The 22,320-nt window shown below is 40.7% G+C and overlaps 1 protein-coding gene across 1 annotated transcript in view; it reads left to right on the plus strand.

The window, feature by feature from the left end:
• LOC127635180 (activin receptor type-2B) overlaps window positions 1-19,335 on the plus strand; it is a 39,603-nt gene extending 20,268 nt beyond the window's left edge. Inside the window, exons 2-11 of the mRNA XM_052115043.1 lie at window positions 4,111-4,318; window positions 8,237-8,343; window positions 8,541-8,689; window positions 8,826-8,969; window positions 9,048-9,191; window positions 10,060-10,208; window positions 10,306-10,420; window positions 12,723-12,861; window positions 13,046-13,176; window positions 14,243-19,335. Coding sequence (XP_051971003.1) covers window positions 4,111-4,318; window positions 8,237-8,343; window positions 8,541-8,689; window positions 8,826-8,969; window positions 9,048-9,191; window positions 10,060-10,208; window positions 10,306-10,420; window positions 12,723-12,861; window positions 13,046-13,176; window positions 14,243-14,437 — 1,481 coding nt within the window. The 3' untranslated portion in view covers window positions 14,438-19,335. The remainder of the gene's footprint in view (window positions 1-4,110; window positions 4,319-8,236; window positions 8,344-8,540; window positions 8,690-8,825; window positions 8,970-9,047; window positions 9,192-10,059; window positions 10,209-10,305; window positions 10,421-12,722; window positions 12,862-13,045; window positions 13,177-14,242) is intronic.
• Window positions 19,336-22,320: the final 2,985 nt, after the last annotated feature.

A 22,320-nucleotide genomic window follows, 5' to 3' on the forward strand; every position in this document is an offset into this window, starting at 1 on the left:
GATTAGCCGAATATATTTCTTTTTATTTAATTCAGTTAATGTCATTTAGAGTGTCATTTATTTTTAAAAGATGATTTTGTCCTCTTTATTGTTAGTAAGTACGTTTAATGCACCCTTTTAAGTCGGGGCACAAGCGGAATAATCAGTTAAGAGCGAACGATTAATCGTTGCAATAATCACCGAATAGTCGTTAGATTAATCGATTATCAAAATAATGGTTAGTTGCAGCCCTATTGTTCACGTGGGACTTTTAAGTATATACTATCTTGAAACAGACCGGGGACTCTTATTTTGAAATTATAAAATGACGAAAGAACGAATGGCAACTATCGCAATCGATTTTCACCGATAACGATAGTTCCAAAAAGTAACTATCGGCACGATTAATCAGTAAAACGATATATTTCGGAATACCTCTTTTTTTGCAACTAAACTTCATTATTGGGATTTTATCGCCACCTAGTGACATCTCCAGAAAGTGTCACTGAAGTAATCAGTTCATAAAATGTAACAAATGTGTGAAACAGAAGCCTCACCAAAATACTCTTTGTTTTGCAGCACGATTAGATGAAGCTAAATGTATTTTCCTCCATACAAGTCTGCCATGGGTGGAACGGCAAGCTCATGTAGTCACGCCCCAACTCGCGCTATAGGCTGAGCTAAAGAGGGATGGGTGAAGCCGAGCGGGTCGCTCAAAAATATAAATGTTTAGATAGTTCCTGGGAGGCTGTGTTTATACGTTTGGAGGAAACCCACTAATGGTTTCCTTTTATAGTTGTCAATTAACAATAACGTAGAACACCAAAAAAGTTACGCACTTCCCCTTTAAGAACAGTGACACTTTGAGCAGCCGAACTACCGCAGCTGTCCGGCGGAAGTGTAAACAGATTGTTTCCGTCCCGCTGGCTCTGCGATTTCCATGACAACCACAGCCATTCATGCACGCACAATGTCAGGTGGCTTTAAAAAGTAGACTGTAGCAGGCCGGCCATATACGGTTGCTGTCGGAATAATTAGCATTGCGTTTAGTTACTGGGTTTCGTAACAATATTTTGACAATGTTGAAATGGTGTGTGTTTGTGGGCGGGACTGTTGTTTGTTTGTCCAATGGCAAACGAGGAGAGTGGTTGAACATCGATGCGTGTAATATCAGAGTTTACATGATACATTCCTCATATTCAATATTTTAAACCATCATCTAATCTAAAGCATCACAACTGCATCATGTCCCGCATATTTCTCCAGCAACTTTTAACCACCAACTGAACTTGATTATCATCTATAATTTATTTTAGCTTCATAATGCAAATTATATTTTCTGAAGAAGCTGCAAATGCGATCCGAGGTCAAGAGGATTAGATTTAAAATATTTAAACGTTTTAAAATGTTCAAAAGCTCATTTTCTGAAAGTGAACTCAACATTGGACAAAGAGTTATTATAGGTTATAGTCTTAAAGTCTAGAACATTCTGAGAACGTCATTCAGCCGACTTTATTCATCTACAGAACAGGGTAAAGCTCATTTAAGTTTGAGAAAAAGCATATATAGGTCTAAAAATATATATTTTTTTCGTTTGGTAATTTATTTTTATTTAATGCTTTTTTTCGTTTGCTAATTAATTTTTTTAATTTAATGCTTTTTTTTTCGTTTGGTAATTAATTTATTTAATTTAATGCTTTTTTTGTTTGCTAATTAATTTATTTCATTTAATGCTTTTTTTTGTTTGCTAATAAATTTTTTTAATTTAATGCTTTTTTCATTTGGTAATTAATTTATTTAATTTAATGCTTTTTTTTGTTTGCTAATTAATTTATTTAATTTAATGCTTTTTTTGTTTGCTAATTAATTTATTTAATTTAATGCTTTTTTTTTGTTTGCTAATTAATTTATTTAATTTAATGCTTTTTTTTTGTTTGGTAATTAATTTATTTAATTTAATGCTTTTTTGGTTTGGTAATTAATGTTTTTAATTTAATGCTTTTTTCATTTGGTAATTAATTTATTTAATTTAATGCTTTTTTTTGTTTGCTAATTAATTTATTTAATTTAATGCTTTTTGTTTGCTAATTAATTTATTTAATTTAATGCTTTTTTGTTTGGTAATTAATTTATTTAATTTAATGCTTTTTGGTTTGGTAATTAATGTTTTTAATTTAATGCTTTTTCATTTGGTAATTAATTTATTTAATTTAATGCTTTTTTGTTTGCTAATTAATTTATTTAATTTAATGCTTTTTTGTTTGCTAATTAATTTATTTAATTTAATGCTTTTTTTGTTTGGTAATTAATTTATTTAATTTAATGCTTTTTTGGTTTGGTAATTAATGTTTTTAATTTAATGCTTTTTTCATTTGGTAATTAATTTATTTAATTTAATGCTTTTTTTTGTTTGCTAATTAATTTATTTAATTTAATGCTTTTTTTTGTTTGGTAATTAATTTATTTAATTTAATGCTTTTTTGGTTTGGTAATTAATGTTTTTAATTTAATGCTTTTTTCATTTGGTAATTAATTTATTTAATTTAATGCTTTTTTTTTGTTTGTTTGCTAATTAATGTTTTTAATTTAAAGCTTTTTTGGTTTGGTAATAAATTTGATTTAATACAGAGAATTTTGCCAGTATTTTTTCAAAAGTAAAACTAAACAATACTTTAATGGAATTGGGCTTTAAGTGTTCCAAAAAACAAGCACTGATGCTTTTCTCCAATTATTGTGTATTTATTCTTAATTTAAAACATCTTTACGCACAGAAATAGTTTTTTGTACTGCGGGCTAATTTCATGACTGCCGTCTATTATTTTGAATGGTGTGGAAAAGCAACTTTAATAAATAAACGGATTGATACTGCTAATCACAAACAGCCGTAAAGATCAATCCATAATCATGTACAATATACTGGCTTTCAATACTGTCGTCATGGTAACACAGGTTAACGATTGGGGCAAAACTACATTTTTGCATTAATGCCAATTTTATCGCCAAAGTGTTTCCAAACCAGTTTTTCACAACATTTGACGTATCGACATATCGAGTTTATGCGCTTGAGTTAAACGGAAAAATATCATGTCGACATTTGTGACATTTTAGCGATAACGTGCGTTTCCATCCGCTTAATTTTGAGGCGCTAAAACTTTTGTAGCAAAATATCCTTGCAATAGAAACGTAGTATTTGTCAATTTTGATTTATTGTCACATTTAAAAATATTAAACGAGTTCTCCTGTAGTTTTTGGTGCTCATTTCTGTTGAGGAGTGAGAAGAGAGAATCTGAGCCAGATTATGTTCCTAAAATGAGGCCAAAAAAGCAGTTACGCTAAATTTATATTGCAGACATAATGTTGATGCTTCCTGAACTCGAGCACATGTGCTATTGCCATTAGCCAGTATTATCCCTAGCAGCCTGTAAATTCAGCCGCTTCATGCTGATGAGCGTGCTTTAGTATGCACTTGTAGTATTGGCATCGCCCGCCCTCGTGAATGGCACAGCGCCATGCTGTTAGTATGTATCGGATATGTCTAGAGTGAGTGTGCGTGTATGTGTGTGAGTGGCTGACTGAAAAGGGCTTTGTCTATGGAGATGTGGAAAGGCCCTACATTCACATTCACTGTTGCTTAGCAACCACAATGCACAGATTGGTGGGAACATCTGTCGTGGTTGCTGCTGCCAAATCTGTGTTGTATAGTAAACAAGGGCGCAGGGCTCTCCGGATGCGGCCAGTCGGAGTGGAAGGGGCTCATGCCACGCTGTTCTTTTGTGCTCGACTCGGATCAGATTCGCAGCTCCCACGACCCCAAACGAGACAGGAGAAACTGTTCCTGTGTCAGTGTGAAGTCCTCTCTTGACTCATGCTGGACTCGCTCGCACACAAGGACGTGAGGACCTTGTTAGCCGTTATCAGTTTGGCTACAAAAAATGTCAATGTTTTTTATTTTGGCCCCAGTAATGATCGACTGAGCACGGATCTTTAGTTTATGTCCTGCTTGAGGTTAAAATGTCAGATTGATTAGCAACACCAACTAGCGTGCATGACAAGATCTTTATGCGCCGTTCGCTGCTAGAGATTTGGCGAATTGCGGTCTGACGTTACTGACCGACTCTTGTGTCCGTGCAGACCCCAGCCATGGGGAGGTGGAGACGCGGGAATGCTTGTACTTCAACGTCAACTGGGAGATCGAGAAGACGAACCGCAGCGGCGTGGAGCGATGTGAGGGCGAGAAGGACAAACGCTCGCACTGCTACGCCTCCTGGAGGAATGACTCGGGCAGCATCGAGCTCGTCAAGAAGGGATGCTGGTTAGACGACTTCAACTGCTATGACAGGTCAGTCACATGACTCATGACTCATAACCGCGGCACTTCCCGCAGATTTTTTCCCCCCACTTGAAATGTTGAATATAAAATGTGCGAATAAGGAAAAACATTTGCCAATCGTGATTAAATTGCATTTTATGGACAGTTGAAGACCATCCGGCTGACATGTGAAGTGGTCAACCACCGTTAGCTTTTTTTGCATGCTAAGCGGCAGGTTTTCTGAAATCGTTGATACCGGAATAATACACCGCAATAAAGGCCGAAACGTACTCTACGCAAGTACGTAAGCGCAGATGCTTCTAGCTACACAAGCTCGGTTTTGCACGTCGTTGTGCAATTCATAACCCAAAGCAAGTGTGCGTTGCATTCTCAAAGTTGCCACAAGAGGCGCTATAACGGATCGTGATCTGTCCGCTTCTGCGGCGAGCTTTCTATTTTAAGTCAACTACTGTCATATTGCTGAGCAAGTGAGTTAAAGTCAGTATATTTATTATAGCAACTTGCCTGAATAATAACACAGCTCAGATATTTGAAGGAAACTCTGTCGCCCCCTTGAGTACGGAGGTCACCATCACAGTAGGCAAAAACGCACCTTAAAGGAATATCTCTGTTTCAAAGTCACTCGACAGCTTTTGTGGCATAACGTAACATTATTTATTTATTTGTTTATCCCCTTTTCTCCCAATGTTGGAATGCCCAATTCGCACTACTTACTAGGTTACTCGCCGCAATCCGGGTGGTTTTGGACGAGTCTCAGTTGCTTCCGCGTCTCAAACCGTCCATCCGCGCATCTTGTCACGTTGTGCATGACACCGCAGAGACTCGCAGCATGTGGAGGCTCATGCTACTCTCCACGATCCACACACAACTCACCACACCCCCATTGAGAGAACCACTAATCACCACCACGAGGAGGTTACCCCATGTGACTCTACCCTCCCTAGCAACCGGCCCAATTTGGTTACTAAGGAGACTCACAGCATGTGGAGACTCATGCTACTCTCCACGATCCACACACAACTCACCACACGCCCCATTGAGAGCGAGAACCACTAATCACCACCACAAGGAGGTTACCCCATGTGACTCTACCCTCCCTAGCAACCAGGACAATTTGGTTGCTAAGGAGACCTGGCTGGAGTCACTCAGCACATTCAAACTCGTGACTGCAGGTGTGATATCTCTTGATACTCTTGATATCAGTGAGATATGATCGAATTAAACATTATTAAAACGCTGGATGTCACCAAGTGATCATTTCAATCGCCATTAAAGCGCCAATTAAAAATATGAAGTCAAACCAAAATGAATGTTCAAGGTGAATGTAAAGTAAATTCGACTATTACTATTATATTAAACAAATCGTGTTATTTTGAGAACGCACTTTACATTCCAATCACAATTCCCATTTTAATGCCCAAATAAGGGAATTTTATAATATTTAAATGCCGTCATTTTTCAATAAAAACAAATATAATTTCGATATTTGAGTTCCAATAAAACAACAACAGTGTAAAACTAAAATTGACCAAAACTAAAGCTGACCAACAAGAGAGACATATTTTAAGTATTAAGAAATAGTTTGACATTTAAAGTATTATTTTTCATGTCATATCGTTTTAAATCCTTAAAAGGAAGTCATGTATCACCATTTTATTCGTTGATTTACATATTTGAAGTTAAATATGTGAAAATGACTTCTTAATGTCAGGGACGGTTTATGACTTGCAAAGGCCCTGGGGCCAATTATCTCCAAGGGCCCCCCTCCACCCAAAAGTTGTTGAGCTGGGTAGTATGGCGGGGTGTTGTTCAAAAGGGTTTTCAAGTGGGGGGGGGGGGGTCACCAAACTAGATCGCGCAGCCTTAAAGAACAGGACACCCCCGGGCAGTCAAGGGCCCCTGGGCACTGGCCCCATTGGCCCAGTCGGTAATCCGTCCCCACTAAGGTGTGTAAAGCACACATGCACCTAAAGAAATATAACAATTAATCACGAAAGCCCTAAAAGATATAATCGCAATTATTTGTTCGACAAGCAAGCGCCATAATCGCAATTATTTGCGTGACAATCAATCACAATAATTGCAATTATTTTCGATAATTATTCGGCATAATCACAATTTTTTGTTCGACAAAAGCGCCATAAATAGCAAGTATCTGTTCGGCAATTAATCGACAAAAATTGCAAGTAGATGGGCGACAATTAATCGGCATAATAGCAATTATTTTTTCGTCAATTAATCGCCACAATCGCAATTATTTGTGCGACAATCAAGCGACATAACCGCAATTATTTGTTCGACAATTAATCGCCATAACCGCAATCATTTGTTCGACAATTAAGCGCCATAAGCGCAATTATTTGTTTGACAATTAATCGACATAATCGCAATTATTTGTTCGACAATGAAGCGCCATAAATGGCAATTATTTGTTCGACAATCAATCGCCATAATCGCAAGCATCTGTTCGACAATCAATTGCCATAAATAGCAATTATTTGTTCGACAATTAAGCGCCATAATCGCAAGCATCTGTTCGACAATCAATCGCCATAAATAGCAATTATTTGTTCGACAATTAAGCGCCATAAATAGCAATTATTTGTTCGACAATTAAGCGCCATAATCGCAAGTATCTGTTCCACAATCAATCGCCATAAATAGCAATTATTTGTTCGACAATTAATCACCATAAATAGCAATTATTTGTTCGACAATTAAGCGCCATAATCGCAAGTATCTGTTCCACAATCAATCGCCATAAATAGCAATTATTTGTTCGACAATTAATCACCATAAATAGCAATTATTTGTTCGACAATTAAGCGCCATAATCGCAAGTATCTGTTCCACAATCAATCGCCATAAATAGCAATTATTTGTTCGACAATTAATCACCATAAATAGCAATTATTTGTTCGACAATTATTGGCCAGCCAAATTGCATGATAGTAACGGCCTTAAATTTAACCATTCAAATAATAATAATAATAAAATCAGTATTATAATAATAAACTTGATTGGGACCCACAATGTTAATTCCCAAAATTCAGCAATAAAATTATATTCAACTGGGTTCCAAAAAATGAAGTCAATTAATTTCTGGTTCTTGCACATGCTTGTTTATTCACTAAAATATTTGTGTTAAAATTATGTATTGTTATATATTGGCGCATATAAATCTTTGTGGAAACCTTCATTATTCATATTAATCAATAACTAGATTAAGTAATTCATGAATTATTTTTATTTTTTTATTTTGCTACAATGGCTGTTTAGTTGAAATGATGGTTCCTCTGATTAAATTAAAACCATTTAAGCCATATTGATGATTTTAGTGTTCTTTAAATCAAGCCATTTCAAAGCAAACATGTTAAACCGTGTTAGGCGTGTAATAAGCGTGATATTGTACAATCAGCTCGTCATTAGAGCAAATATATCCCTTCAGGGTGAGACAAGAGTCGGGTTTATTCTGCGATAACGACGGCTGACTGTACATTATCCCTTACATATTACTTGACCTTGTGTGCCTTATGAAGGTCATGACTTCTGCCCTGTGCTCGGGCCGAACCGCCTGTGTGCGCGGAGCCTGCTGGAGAATGCTCGAGCGCAGCAGGCTCGCTGTGACCCGTTTAGAGCACACAAAGTGGACAACAATGGGCACAATTGTATAGAAATGTAATTAATTGTATCTTAAATGGCATTTTAGCTATTGCTATTGAGGTGCACTTTATAATGTTAATTAGGCCTGTCGCGGTTATTTGAGAACATGATTATTGTGCACCTTAAAAATCACATTTTTTTAAATGAATGTGTGTGTTTGAGGGGGTGTTTAAAAACAAACCTCTTGTGAGAAGCACTCATCGGTGCGTCTCAAATCTCTCGTTAGTGCTCTCAGAGTGTCTCGTTTGTCTCTCGCCATCACAGACAGGAGTGTGTGGCCACAGAGGAGAACCCTCAGGTCTTCTTCTGCTGCTGTGAAGGAAACTTCTGCAATGAGAGATTCACACACCTGCCCGACGTCAACGGACCAGGTGAGATGACCCCCCCCATTTCTGTAATTGTGCACATCGGAGGCAACTGAGATTCGTTCTCCGCCCCCGGATTGAGGCGAGTCACTACGCCACCACGAGGACTTGGAGCGCATTGGGAATTGGGCGTCCAAGAAAAGGGGAAAACATTAGTTTAACTAAAAAGTTCTCTCTGTGTCTAACTCTCTCTGATCCATCAGAAATCAAGCCGCCTCCTCCGACGCCTTCTCTGTTGAACGTGCTGGTTTACTCGCTGTTGCCCATCACTATGTTGTCCATGGCGCTGCTGCTGGCATTCTGGATGTACCGTCACCGCAAACCGCCGTACGGACACGTGGACATCAACGAGGTCAGAGGTTTTTGCTTTATTATTAATCATATTAATAATCAAAATAACCTGTTCTTTTGTCAAATATAGTTCATTAGCTGTATATACTATATATATAAATAATATTTTACTCTTGCACATCCTGGTGTTTTTGTAGGACCCTGGTCCAGCGCCCCCTTCGCCGCTTGCGGGACTCAAACCGCTGCAGTTACTGGAGATTAAAGCTCGAGGGCGCTTCGGCTGCGTGTGGAAAGCACAGATGATGAATGAATATGTAGCTGTGAAGATTTTCCCCATTCAGGTTTGCAAACACTCATAAATCTGCATCATGCTGCTCTGTTTATTAAGTCAGTGAATTAACAGTGTCATTTCTACACAGGACAAGCTGTCGTGGCAGAGCGAGCGCGACATGTTCTCGACGCCAGGCATGAAACACGATAACCTCCTGCGCTACATCACCGCTGAGAAACGCGGGACTAACCTGGAGACGGAGTTCTGGCTCATCACTGAATTTCATGAGAGGGTGAGGGGTCAAAGGTCGTAAGACTTGCATCACTGTGTTCCATGAAAGGGTGAGGGGTCAAAGGTCGTAAGACTTGCATCACTGAGTTCCATGAGAGGGTGAGGGGTCAAAGGTCATAAGACTTGCATCACTGAGTTCCATGAGAGGGTGAGGGGTCAAAGGTCGTAAGACTTGCATCACTGAGTTCCATGAGAGGGTGAGGGGTCAAAGGTCGTAAGACTTGCATCACTGAGTTCCATGAGAGGGTGAGGGGTCAAAGGTCGTAAGACTTGAATCACATGCGTGAGCTGCTTTTATCTTAGGGGACGTTTGGGAAGGTGTGTTGTTGGGTAAGAATAGTTTCAGACCGCTCGAACACATGCAGCTTTTGCTTTTTTAGCTGCATTTTTTCTAATATAGCATTTAAGTTCTCTAGATCGAATCCCAGGGCGTGCTGAGTGACTCCAGTCAGGTCTCCTTAGCAACCAAATTGGCCCGGTTGCTAGGGAGGGTAGAGTCACATGGGGTAACCTCCTCGTGGTCGCTATAATGTGGTTCTCGCTATAATGTGGCTAGTTGTGCGTGGATGCCGCGGAGAATAGCGTGAAGCCTCCACACGCGCTACGGCTCCGTGGCAACACGCTCAACAAGTCACGTGATAAGATGCGCGGATTGACGGTCTCGGACGTGGAGGCAACTGAGATCGTCCTCCGCCCCCGGATTGAGGCGAGTCACTACGCCACCACGAGGACTTGGAGCGCATTGGGAATTGGGTGTCCCAAATTGGAAGCAAAAGGGGAAAAATTCCACAAAAACTAAATTTAAAAAATATTGCATTCAATGTTATAGTACGAGTATCGAGTGTTTTTAATTGCTTTGTGGTTTACAGGGTTCGCTGACGGACTATCTGAAGGGGAACGCTGTGAGCTGGAATGAACTGTGTCACATCGCTGAGACGATGGCGTGCGGTTTGGCGTACCTTCATGAGGATGTTCCTCGATTTAAAGGGGAAGGACCAAAACCAGCGATCGCTCACCGGTGTGTTTTTTTATCGATGCATGTTGATTCTAAGAGAGTGCAAATAATGTTAGAAATAGCCGTTTGTTGTAACCACACTCAAACCTTCAACCCACAGAGACTTCAAGAGTAAAAACGTGATGTTGAAGACGGATCTCACAGCTGTGATTGGTGATTTCGGGTTGGCGGTTCGATTTGAGCCGGGTATACCGCCTGGAGATACACACGGTCAGGTGAGACCAAAGTTTGGGGCAGGATGTGGGTAGTTAACATGAAATTCTGAGAGGTTACACCCATGCTAACAAGCCATTGGTGCCGAAACCCGGGAAGGAGGAGGGATGCGCTGTCATGGAGTCCTTGACACTGCCGTCTGCCTAACGGAGCAGCGGCCATCTGCGGTGGACAGAGGAGTCGCTGCCGGCCGCCTGGACAAGGAGGAACGGCCGCTGTCCGCCAGGGGTCGGAGGACTCACTCTAGTCCATCCGGGGAGGAGCGGCTGCCGTCCGCCAGATGGTTGAGGACAATTCGACGGCATGTCCTTTACCGGTCCTCTTTTCCCTCCCCTTGTCCTCCCTCCCAGGTCTCAAAAGGTGGGGAAAGCCTGCCGGCAGGAGCGACCGGTGAGGCAATGGTGGGTTGGGGGGCCTCCCCAATGGTGGGTTGGGGGGCCTCCCCAAAGGAGGAGGGTGACGAGGAGGAGGGCGGGGCCAGGTCGTGAGTGCTCACCAATCAGGCTAATCAGCCGGATGCGGCAGTGAGAGAGAGAGAGAGAGAGAGCGAAGCGAGCGCCACACCCATCTGCCGTGTGTGTTTATGTTTCTATCTTAAGTTTTCATTAAACATAATTTAGACTGTTCAGCCAGTTCCCGCCACCTCCTTGCCCATTTTTACCTTGTTACATTTATATTTATGCTAGAGCTGCAACAACTTATCAATAAAATATATCCAGCAAGCACAGAGAGGCTCCACCAATGGCGTCTCTGATGATTTAAGTGTTTTAGATGGTTTCCCCTCATCATGTAAGTGCATGTGATACAATGAGTAACGATGCGAGAATGAATCCGCATTGGGTTTACAGATGCTTGCACTGTATTATACAGCTGTTAGTTCTGGTCCTCGAATCTGATTGGATAAGAGACGTTCCGTGAGTACTGGTGTCTCACCGCGCATCTTATCACGTGGAGGTAGCGCGCGTTTAGGCGTCACGCTATTCCCACAGCATCCACACACAACTCACCACGTGCAACTCACCACACGCCCCACCGAGAGCGAGAACCACATTATAGCGACCACAAGGAGGTTACCCCATGTGACTCTACCCTCCCTAGCAACCGGGCCAACTTGGTTGCTTAGGAGACCTGGCTGGATTCACTCCATGATCGCTCGGATTACTACTACTACATCACAGCTGGGAAATCCAGCTTCCCAGCTTCCCATTCCCATAATTCCCATTATCTAACACGACACTACAGCTTAAGAGTCGTGAGACACGCAGGTAATCGCACAAACTCTCTCTCTCTTAAACACACACACATCTTTGCTTCTCCAATGACTAGTAGTAGTAATAAGTAGTAATACAATTATTCATACGTAAGTTTTCACGATTCAGTCTTTAAGGTGAATTTAATACCGTGAATTGAAATGTATCTTTAATTATTTTAGTTTTTAAAAAATTACATTTTCAATAAAATACAGGAAATAAAATTTGTATCCGATTAATCGAAGATGAATCATTAAATTGATCGGGAGTTGCAGCCCTATTTCATGCAATGTCAGGATGTTTTGGGTTGTTTCTAGGGTGTTGCTAGGGCATTACTTAATGGTTGCTAGATAGACCCATTTTCGATGGGAGTCTATGGCTATGTAGTGACTCGCCTCAATCCGGGTGGCGGAGGACGAATCTCAGTTGGCTCCACGTCTGAGACCGTCAATCCGCGCATCTTATCACATGACTTGTTGAGCGTGTTACCATGGAGACGTAGCACGTGTGGAGGCTTCACGCTATTCTCAACGGCATCCACGCACAACTCACCACACGCCCCACCGAGAGCGAGAACCACATTACAGCGACCACGAGGAGATTACCCCATGTGACTCTACCCTCCCTAGCAACCGGGCCATTTTGGTTGCTAAGAAGACCTGGCTGGAGTCACTCAGCACATCCTGGATTCAAACTTATGACATCAGACAGTAATTCCACTAATCACGACCACGATGTGGTTACCCCATGTGACTCTACCCTCCCTAGCAACCGGGCCATTTTGGTTGCTAAGGAGACCTGGCTGGAGTCACTCAGCACGTCCTGGATTCAAACTTATGACTTCAGACAGTAATTCCACTAATCACGACCACGAGGAGGTTTCCCCATGTGACTCTACCCTCCCTAGCAACCGGGCCAATTTGGTTGCTAAGCGTTAATATCAATGTTAATAGTCAGCTTTCAGTGTCTTGTATGAACATGTTTCAAATTCCAAACATGGCCTTTGTAATTAATGGTAAGTGCTTGTATCTTTGTGAATGTCTGTTTCTGTCAGGTTGGCACGTGGCGGTACATGGCACCGGAGGTGTTGGAGGGGGCGATTAACTTCCAGCGAGACTCGTTCTTGCGGATAGACATGTACGCTATGGGTCTGGTGCTGTGGGAGCTGGTGTCACGCTGCAAAGCATCCGATGGTGAGGGCACAAGTCTTTCTAAAAAAACAACAACATCGTTTATTTACAACTAAAGCTGCAGTGCTGAGGTAAAGAAAAGATTTGATGCGGGAGACACGAAGTTGAAATGGTTACGATAAATAATGTGCATTAATAAAGTCAGCTCTAAAATATTTAATAGTCTTTCTGCGATGTGCTCTTTCAGGTCCTATAGGCGAGTATATGCTGCCATTCGAGGAGGAGATCGGACAGCATCCGTCACTGGAGGATCTGCAGGACGTGGTGGTCCATAAGAAGTTGCGTCCGGTGTTTAAAGACTGCTGGTTCAAGCATTCTGTGAGTGCTGAATACTTCTGGAACACTCCCCTAAAAATCGATTTGCCCATAAAGTAGTGCGATAAAGCAACTTATAAGTTATTATTTTTTATTATTTTATTTTTTGGTCACTCCAATTTAGTTGTATTGAAATATTGGTAATTACCAGTGCTTGGTTGTAACCAATTACATGTAATGTGGATTGCATAATCAGATTACAAAAGATTATAATAACCTAGTACTTGTAATCAGATTACATTACATTTTCAAATACTTGTAATTAGTTACTTTTGTATGAATTACATTGTTACATATTAATCAGGCAATGACACGTAAATTGTTTGTATTAACTTTCTATTCCACTTTGTAATTTTATGTCAGAAATATTACGAACTAGCGTGATTTAAATGCATGTGGCATCAAATAAGCAAGTGTTAGGTCAGAAGTAATCCAAAGGTAATCTGAATGGATTACCTAAAAATATATTTCAAGGGATTACATTTCTAATTACAATTTTAGTCATGTAAATTGTAATCAATACCAGATTACAATTCCAAAGTAATCTACCCAGAACTGGTAATTATCAGCGGTATTCGTAGTTTTATTGGTAATTCTAGTTTGTTTATATTTTTATTTTAGTTACTTTTTAAAGGTTTCTATTTTTATAATACAAAAACGTTTGACTGTTAATTGATTATAGTGTCGAATTTTTATTTTTTTTTATTTTCAATTTGTCATTCCAATTTAGTTCTGCTGGAACATCGGTAATTATCAGTAGTTTATAGTAGTTCTATTTTATTTTATATTTTATATATATATATTTTTTTAGCTTTGTTGTTTAAGAGGTGTAAAAAAAGAATTTTTTTACAACTTTTTTCCCCCAATATTTGTTTTCATTCTTTATTTCAATTAACGAAAATTCTTTCATGTCGTTTCTGTTAACCAAAACGACTCTGTTTTACAAAATAAAATAAAAAATTAAACAGCGAATTTTCGGTTTTCGTTAACGACAATAGCCTTGCTGTGGCATTGCATCTTTTTGGTGTTGAACGATGTTTTTTGTTTTCTTTGTTTGGCGGTGGGACAGGGTCTGACGCAGATGTGCGAGACGATAGAGGAATGCTGGGATCACGACGCTGAGGCGCGACTGTCGGCCGGTTGCGTGGAGGAACGCATCTCTCAGATCCGCCGCCTGGTCAGCGCCACTACCTCAGACTGCCTGGTTTCCATGGTGACGTCCGTCACGAACGTGGACCTTCCGCCCAAAGAGTCCAGTATCTGAGTCACGACGCAACGCTCGACGTGGAGCGAAACGAACACGAAGCAAACAAAACAAGCAAACCCTCGTCTTTCCAGACTCGGTGTGAATCTCAAACATCATGAAACCAGCTGCTATTTTATCCTAGCATTTTTTTTAAACTTTATTATTATTATTATTATTATTTTTCTGATCGGATCAAAACTACCAGCACACTTCTCTACTGTATTTGTATCATTAGAGCAAACGCAGAGATTTTAAAACAATACAAGCCGAGAGAGGACGTCTTGACGTGCATTCAGGTACCGACGTATGAATGCTGACATGTGCAGGTACCTCAACGTTTCAACGGTTTTACTTCTCATAACCACGACATCATAGTTTCATATTCGCCGCGTCGGACATTTCAACAGTGCTGCAAAACCTGCGAGAATCATTATGACTGTTACACGCGCAATTGAACGCTCACGCAGGATCTCCGTTTTTTCCTCTCCGACTGTACATACGTAAAACATGTCTTTTACGGAACTAACGGGTGTCGGAAGAGCACGGGAAAGACATCTGGACTAATTCCTTTGTTTGATTGGGCCTTTTTCTGTGCGTGGTATTGAAGTGGGTGACTGAAAAAGAGTTGGGTTGGGAATTCTCTGGGTGAGATCTCAGCCGTGGAGTGCGTTTGGAAATACCGGAGGTCATGTGAGCATTTAGTTCAGTATGGAAATCTTTCTCAGGTATCCAGTGTCACGGGGTTTTGGGGTCCATGACTGCCTTCCCACATCACATTAGGACAGTAATGTAATGGTGACCATGTGAATTTAACTCTAATCATCAAAACAGAACATGCAAGACTATGATGTGTATGAGTGTGTGCGTGCGTGTGCGAGTATGTTTGCGTGTGTACGCGAGTGTGTTTGCGTGCATGCGCGTGCGAGCGTTTGCGCGAGTGCTTGCGCGTGCGAGCGTTGGCGCGAGGGCTTGCGCGTGCGAGCGTTGGCGCGAGGGCTTGCGCGTGTGTTCGCGTGCGTGCTTGCGCGTGTGAGCGTTTGCGCGTGCGAGCGTTTGCGTGCGTGCCTGTGTGCATCCATATAAAGGTTTGGCTCATGTGGCCGTCTAAACAAAATTGTTTGTTTTTCCTGTCTGTTTGCTTTTGTAATAATGAAAGGTGCGTTTCTGATATCTGGAGCTTTGGAGCAGAATCCTGACTCGGATATTTCACTCCAGAATCAAAAGTAAAAGTAAAATATAAGAAATGATATTTTGCAAAAAGAAAATGAAGCCTATTTAAGGATCGTTAACATCTTTATTTTAGCAGCAGATTTCCCCAAAATTCTCATTACCGTAATGCGTCCAGGCGTTCAACTGGATTCTCATTTCTCCGATACAATCATTTTAACACAGTGATTCACTTTTATATTTAAATCTGTGTAAATTAAAGGCAGTACAAAGAAATACTGCCCCCAAAATGTATTCCCTGTTTTATTTGGGACTTGTAAGTTAATAGCTACGGGTGCAAATAATAATAATGAAAATGCGATTTTGGGACGGGGTGCTCATTCTTCATTAAGAAAATGTCATAATGCACAAAATCGAAATGGCACCAAAAATAAGCTTCATTTTCGTTTAAGCAAAATGTAGTTATTATTATTATTATTATTATTATTTTTGTTTTGATTTGGTGGTGGAAAATAACCATGACATGTTCTTGACAGGGTTGTCCGATCCCAACAGGAAGTGTTTGGGTCTGTGTGTGTTTTGTCGGGTCCCGTCATGTATACAGGGACCAAATCTGAGATATGACCCAGCGGTAGCAAGACCTTCTTTGGGGGCTAAAAATGCCAATCGAGCGATGTTGAACTCATTTAGCAAAGAGAGTCAAAAACACACAGACGATAATCCGCATATGCCATAATGCAAGAGCCAATTTCGGTATCTTCTCCGTAACACTCGTTCTCAGATTTAACCGCACCAGAACTTCAAAGGCTTCCGAGATGAAATGGCGCAACTCGAAACAATAACAATAACATTAGATGAGAAAACAAGGCGAGAGATATTATTCATGAACCACAGATCACCTCAAACCAGAAATACCTCAGATTTTCTACGTGTTTGACTTCTGTTATATATATTGTTAGTTGTGTTGACTTGTAGTACGTATATTTTGATGTACGTTGGCTTTTATGATTAAGTAAGTGGTTTTGGAGAAGTAGTAAAAAAAATAATCCAAAATCTTTTACGATTGCTACCAAGTTCTGTTGTATATATGTGAGAACCCTTGATGTAAATATCTGTATACAGTTCTGTGTGTCCAGGGCATTATTCTTCATTTGAGCTGCCGTCTGTTACTTCACGGGACATTGAACCTCAACCGTTTGGCGCTTCTTCCCGAAACTCGAACATATCGCCCCGTTTTAACTTGCACAATTTTTTACGCATACTTATGAATTATTCGCTCAGAGCGTTTGCGTGCGTGCGTGCGCAAGTGTTTGTGTGCATGCATGCACGTGTGAATACGCGTGCGCAAACGTTTGCGTGCGTGTTTGCGTGTGTGCGCGAGTGTGTTTGCGTGCGTGTGTCCATATAAAGGTTTGGCCCATGTGGCCGTCTAAACAAAATTGTTTGTTTTTCCTGTCTGTTTTCTTTTGTAATAATGAAAGGTGCGTTTCTGATATGAATTATTCGCTCAGAGCGCCCTTACTAAACGACCTTCGCCCAAATTGTATCAATGCATATTTACGCTCGTGTGATTCAAAGATGTTCCGATGGAGCTTTTATTTCAGGGCCAACTAGCGGTTTGGTGTCCCGCTGTCTTTCTGTCCCATTTCAGTGTCTGCTGTCTGTACTCCTGATGCACTGCAGCGGTTGCTTCTATTCCCCGTCAAACTCGGCTTTACGTTTTCTATTATGGTGCCATATATATAATGTCTGCGCGGAAACTGTACTCTCATGTGCGCTTTGCTTGTCTGCTGTTTTCGGTGAGGTTTAGTTAAATATACGGTGACCCCTAAAGCGACTGCCTTTCGTGCAACGGCAGCCGCTAAGATGCGAATAGTCCGCGTGCAGGCTAGTGCATGATGCGTCTGCAATTAACTGTGCTAAAAGAGTAAAGCTTATGAAACACTTCGTTTTCCCGCGTGCTGTTCCGTCATTGCATAGTATGCTCATTTGACCGCTAACGAGGGTTGCACACCGCTAATTAGCACTCCAGGTGCATGCAACGATGGCGCGCAAAGACACGGACTAGTGTCTAGGAATACTTGGCTGCATGCATCAGTCTGCACGGACTGTGAGGATGATGCAATTTACGTCCGGGCGGACTGTGCGCGAGACGTAGCGGTCTCGGACAACTGAAGTGTACTATTGGCCGTAAGAGGAAAGAGTCTGGACTTAATGTCGTACGCGGGACCGTGCACGGGTCAAACTGGCCTTTTACGTCTGTAAATAACTTTGGAACCACTCTGAAGATGAACGATGCTCTGGCTAGCCTTATTGTTGCATATGTAGCATGCTTGAAAAGCGTTGTGGCTTTCTAAACGCGTATTGCTCTCAGAGCATTCTTGCTATTTATGAAACGGTGAAACGAGCGGAAGTGCCGCCCTCTGCCAAAGTAGCGCGCTTGCCGTTAGAGTGCTTTTAGCCAATAATGGGTGTGCTATAATTAGCGTGCGTCCCTTTTCCATCTCGGATGTTATACTTCAGGAATATCACTTCGTCAACCAGGAAAGTTTGGATGGGTCCAATTGGCTCAGACGATGTAGCAAGCAATATCTCCAGCAATAGTTTGCAATCGGGGCATTGATATTGAACTTCAGGCGACCTACCAAAATCATTGTACACATGAGATGCTGTTGATTACATAGTAGTGCCATGCTTCAATAAACTGACCATGTCTTTGTTTTTAATTCACATACGATATGTAGCCAAATCCCTTGCATTACTTTATCTGCAAGAGCATAACCAAAGGCTTTTATTATTTACCCGCATTGCCACGCTGTGAGTGTTGTACGTTTACGGTGTTGGCGATGTCCAATGAAATTGAAGTATCTTTTCGGTTGATTTTATGCATCGTATTATAGGCAGTTGACCGTTTTAATTACTGTACTGTTAACGTTTCTCGTCTTTTGGAGGGTTTTTTCATTCGATTGACGGTTGAGTGACAGTTTTGCATAATGAGACGTGATTTATGCAATACACTTTTACAGTTCGTTATGCACTAAAACAGTCCAGAGCTTCTGTCGTCACTTCTGCTGTTGTGCCAATCAAACAAGATATCAGCCTCACAATTGTGTTTAATGGGTGAAGACAGTATATTTTGCATAAGTGAAGCTTGCTTTAGGACCATTCATATTTTTTAACAGTATTGTGACATTTTTTTGACAATTAAGTATTTTTTACCATAATTCACTCTCACACACTCTCTCTCTTTATATATATATATATATATGTGTGTGTATATATATATATATATATGTACACACACACACACGTGTATATATAATGTACATACACAAATAAGTATGTATATATATATATAATGTACACACACACATATAATACACACAAATATTTGTGTATATACAGTGTACACAAACACATATATAATGTACACACACATATATAATACATACACATGTGTATATACAGTGTACACACACACACGTGTATATACACATATAATGTACACACACACATAAATACAAACACATACATGTGTGTATATACAGTGTACACAAACACATATATAATGTACACACACATATAATGTACACACACATATATAATACATACACATATATGTGTATATACAGTGTACACAAACACATATATAATGTACACACACACACATAATGTACACACACACATATATAATACATACACATATGTGTGTATATACAGTGTACACACACATATAATGTACACACACACAAATAATACATACACATGTGTGTATATACAGTGTACACACACACACATATATACATATACAGTGTACACACACATATATAATACATACACATGTGTATATACAGTGTACACAAACACATATATAATGTACACACACATATAATGTACACACACACATATATAATACATACACATATGTGTGTATATACAGTGTACACACACATATAGTGTACACACACACACATATAATGTACACACAAATATTTGTGTATATACAGTGTACACAAACACATATATAATGTACACACACACATATATAATACATACACATATATGTGTATATACAGTGTACACAAACACATATATAATGCACACACACACATAATGTACACACACACATACGTATATATAATGTACATACAAAAATATGTATGTATATATATAATGTACACACACACATATATAATATGTACACATATATGTGTATATACAGTGTACACACACACACGTGTATATACAGTGTACACACACACACATATATAAATATGCACACATACATGTGTATATACAGTGTACACACACATATATAATACACACACATATAGTGTACACACACACACATATATAATGTACACACACACATATAATACACACACATATGTGTATATACAGTGTACACACACATGTATAATGTACACACACATATATAATACACACACATGTGTATATACAGTGTACACACATATATATATAATACACATATATGTGTATATAGTGTACACACACACACACACACACACATATATATGTGTATATACAGTATACACACATATATAATGTGTACACACACACACATATTTATATATATAATACACACACAATGATTTCTTTATTGTAATAAATACTGTTGTGCTTTGCAATTATTTATTATTATTATTATTATTAAAGTCAAGATACTTCCATGATATATTTTTAAATTATAAATATAATTTATAACAATTTTATCTGTTGTGATTTCAGGGTATTGTTCATGAAAATAATGACAAAATGAAAAATAAATGAGTTAATAAAAATAAAAGAATATACAATAATAATAATAATAATAATAATCAAAATCTATATTTTATGGTCCTAAAAATAGGCTTTGATTTTTGGGTGAAGATTGAGCGGGACATGCGAGTGTTTGAGATTTGATGGTGTGTGAGTGTAAAGATGGGAAATATTTATATTAATATTCAGGAACCTTTAAAACGGATGTTTTCTTGCGATTACAGAAGCGACCGCTGCCGTTCTCATCATGTTCTTTCCGTCTTTCTCTTCCTCTTCTAAGTGTCTGTACCTTGCAGAAAAAGCTATATAAAATAAATAAATATATATGAAGATATGAAACTGTACAAGTGACCAGCTGTAACTCTGGATGCAATCGATGATCCAGGATTTCAGGAAGCCGATACCTCAGAACTCACGTGGAACGGTGTTGTTTAGCTGGACATTCGTGACACTATAGAGCAAACGTACACTATCGTAACACTAACCACAAACCTCTTTTATATAGGCGTGACGTGTGTGACGAACCCCTTGACAACCGGACGACCTCTTGCATTTCTTGCCACCCTGCAGATGTTAAACATTGTTATACTAGTGTTTGCCCCGAACAGGGACGGATTATGACTTCAAAGGTCCTGGGGCATAATCATCTCAGAGAGTTTGTGGTTCATGCCCAAAATGGCTTTCGTGCAGGGGATCACCAAACTAGATTGCGCAACCTTAAAGCCCCCCCGGTAGTCAAGGTCCCCCCCCGGTAGTCAAGGTCCCCCCTGGTAGTCAAGTGCACGGGCCCTCCCCCCGGTAGTCAAAAGCTCACCCCCCCCCACCCCCCGGTAGTCAAGAGCACCGCCCCCAGGGAAGTCAAGGCCCCCCGGTAGTCAAGAGCACCCACCACCCCTCCCCGGAAGTCAAGGGCCCCTCCGGTAGTCAAGAGCACCCGCCCCCAGGGAAGTCAAGCCCCCGGTAGTCAAGGGCACAGTAGTCAAGAGCACTCACCACCCACCTCCCCGGAAGTCAAGGGACCCCCGGTAGTCAAGAGCACCCCGACCCCCGGAAGTCAAGGCCCCCGGTAGTCAAGAGCACCCCGCCCCCCGAAGTCAAGGGTCCCCGGTAGTCAAGAGCACCCCGCCCCCCAACCCCTGGGAAGTCAAGGGCCCCCGGTAGTCAAGAACACCCACCACCCCCTCCACCCGGAAGTCAAGGGCCCCTCTGGTAGTCAAGAGCACCCCGACCCCCGGAAGTCAAGGCCCCCCGGTACTCAAGGGCCCCTCTGGTAGTCAAGAGCACCACCCCCTCCCCTGGTAGTCAAGGGCCCCTCTGGTAGTCAAGAGCACCACCCCCCGTAGTCAAGGCCGCCCCACCCCGGTAGTCAACGCCCCACCCCGGTAGTCAAGGGCCCCCCACCGTAGTCAACGCCCCCCCCCGGTAGTCAAGGCCCCTTTGTCCCGGTCGATAATCCGTCCCTGGTCCCGAACTGAAATAACTGGATGTGTTATAACCAAACGAACCAATGTAAATAATGCTGTAGCTCCAGGTCTTCTCCATTGTGCCGTTCTGTATAATTCAGGTGCTTCTACGTCAACGGTGCTGGAGAATATGAAATGAGGGGTGTTCGCTCACACGTGTTGTCGGGGGGTTTCAGATTTGAATTGCTGTTTCTTTACCAGAATATGTGAAATGTACATGTTGTAGGTTCTCTTTCACTATTGTAGCTGAAACTGTAGATCAGGCTTTTACTACTGATTTTAACATAAATATACTAAACAAATCTGTATAAGACGAGATGTATACGGAGAGCGTGTTGTTTGGACTGAAGAGTATGTTAAAGTTTATCTATCAAAGGCCCTGGTGAAATCCATCGTATTGCCGTCACGAATGGAGGATTTCCTCGAGCGATCATTGTAACATAGTTCTTTCATTTGCAGTGAATCATTGTTGATTTTGACTGTGGTGATTCC

This window comes from Xyrauchen texanus, chromosome 42, assembly GCF_025860055.1.
Source record: "Xyrauchen texanus isolate HMW12.3.18 chromosome 42, RBS_HiC_50CHRs, whole genome shotgun sequence".
NCBI lineage: Eukaryota > Metazoa > Chordata > Actinopteri > Cypriniformes > Catostomidae > Xyrauchen > Xyrauchen texanus.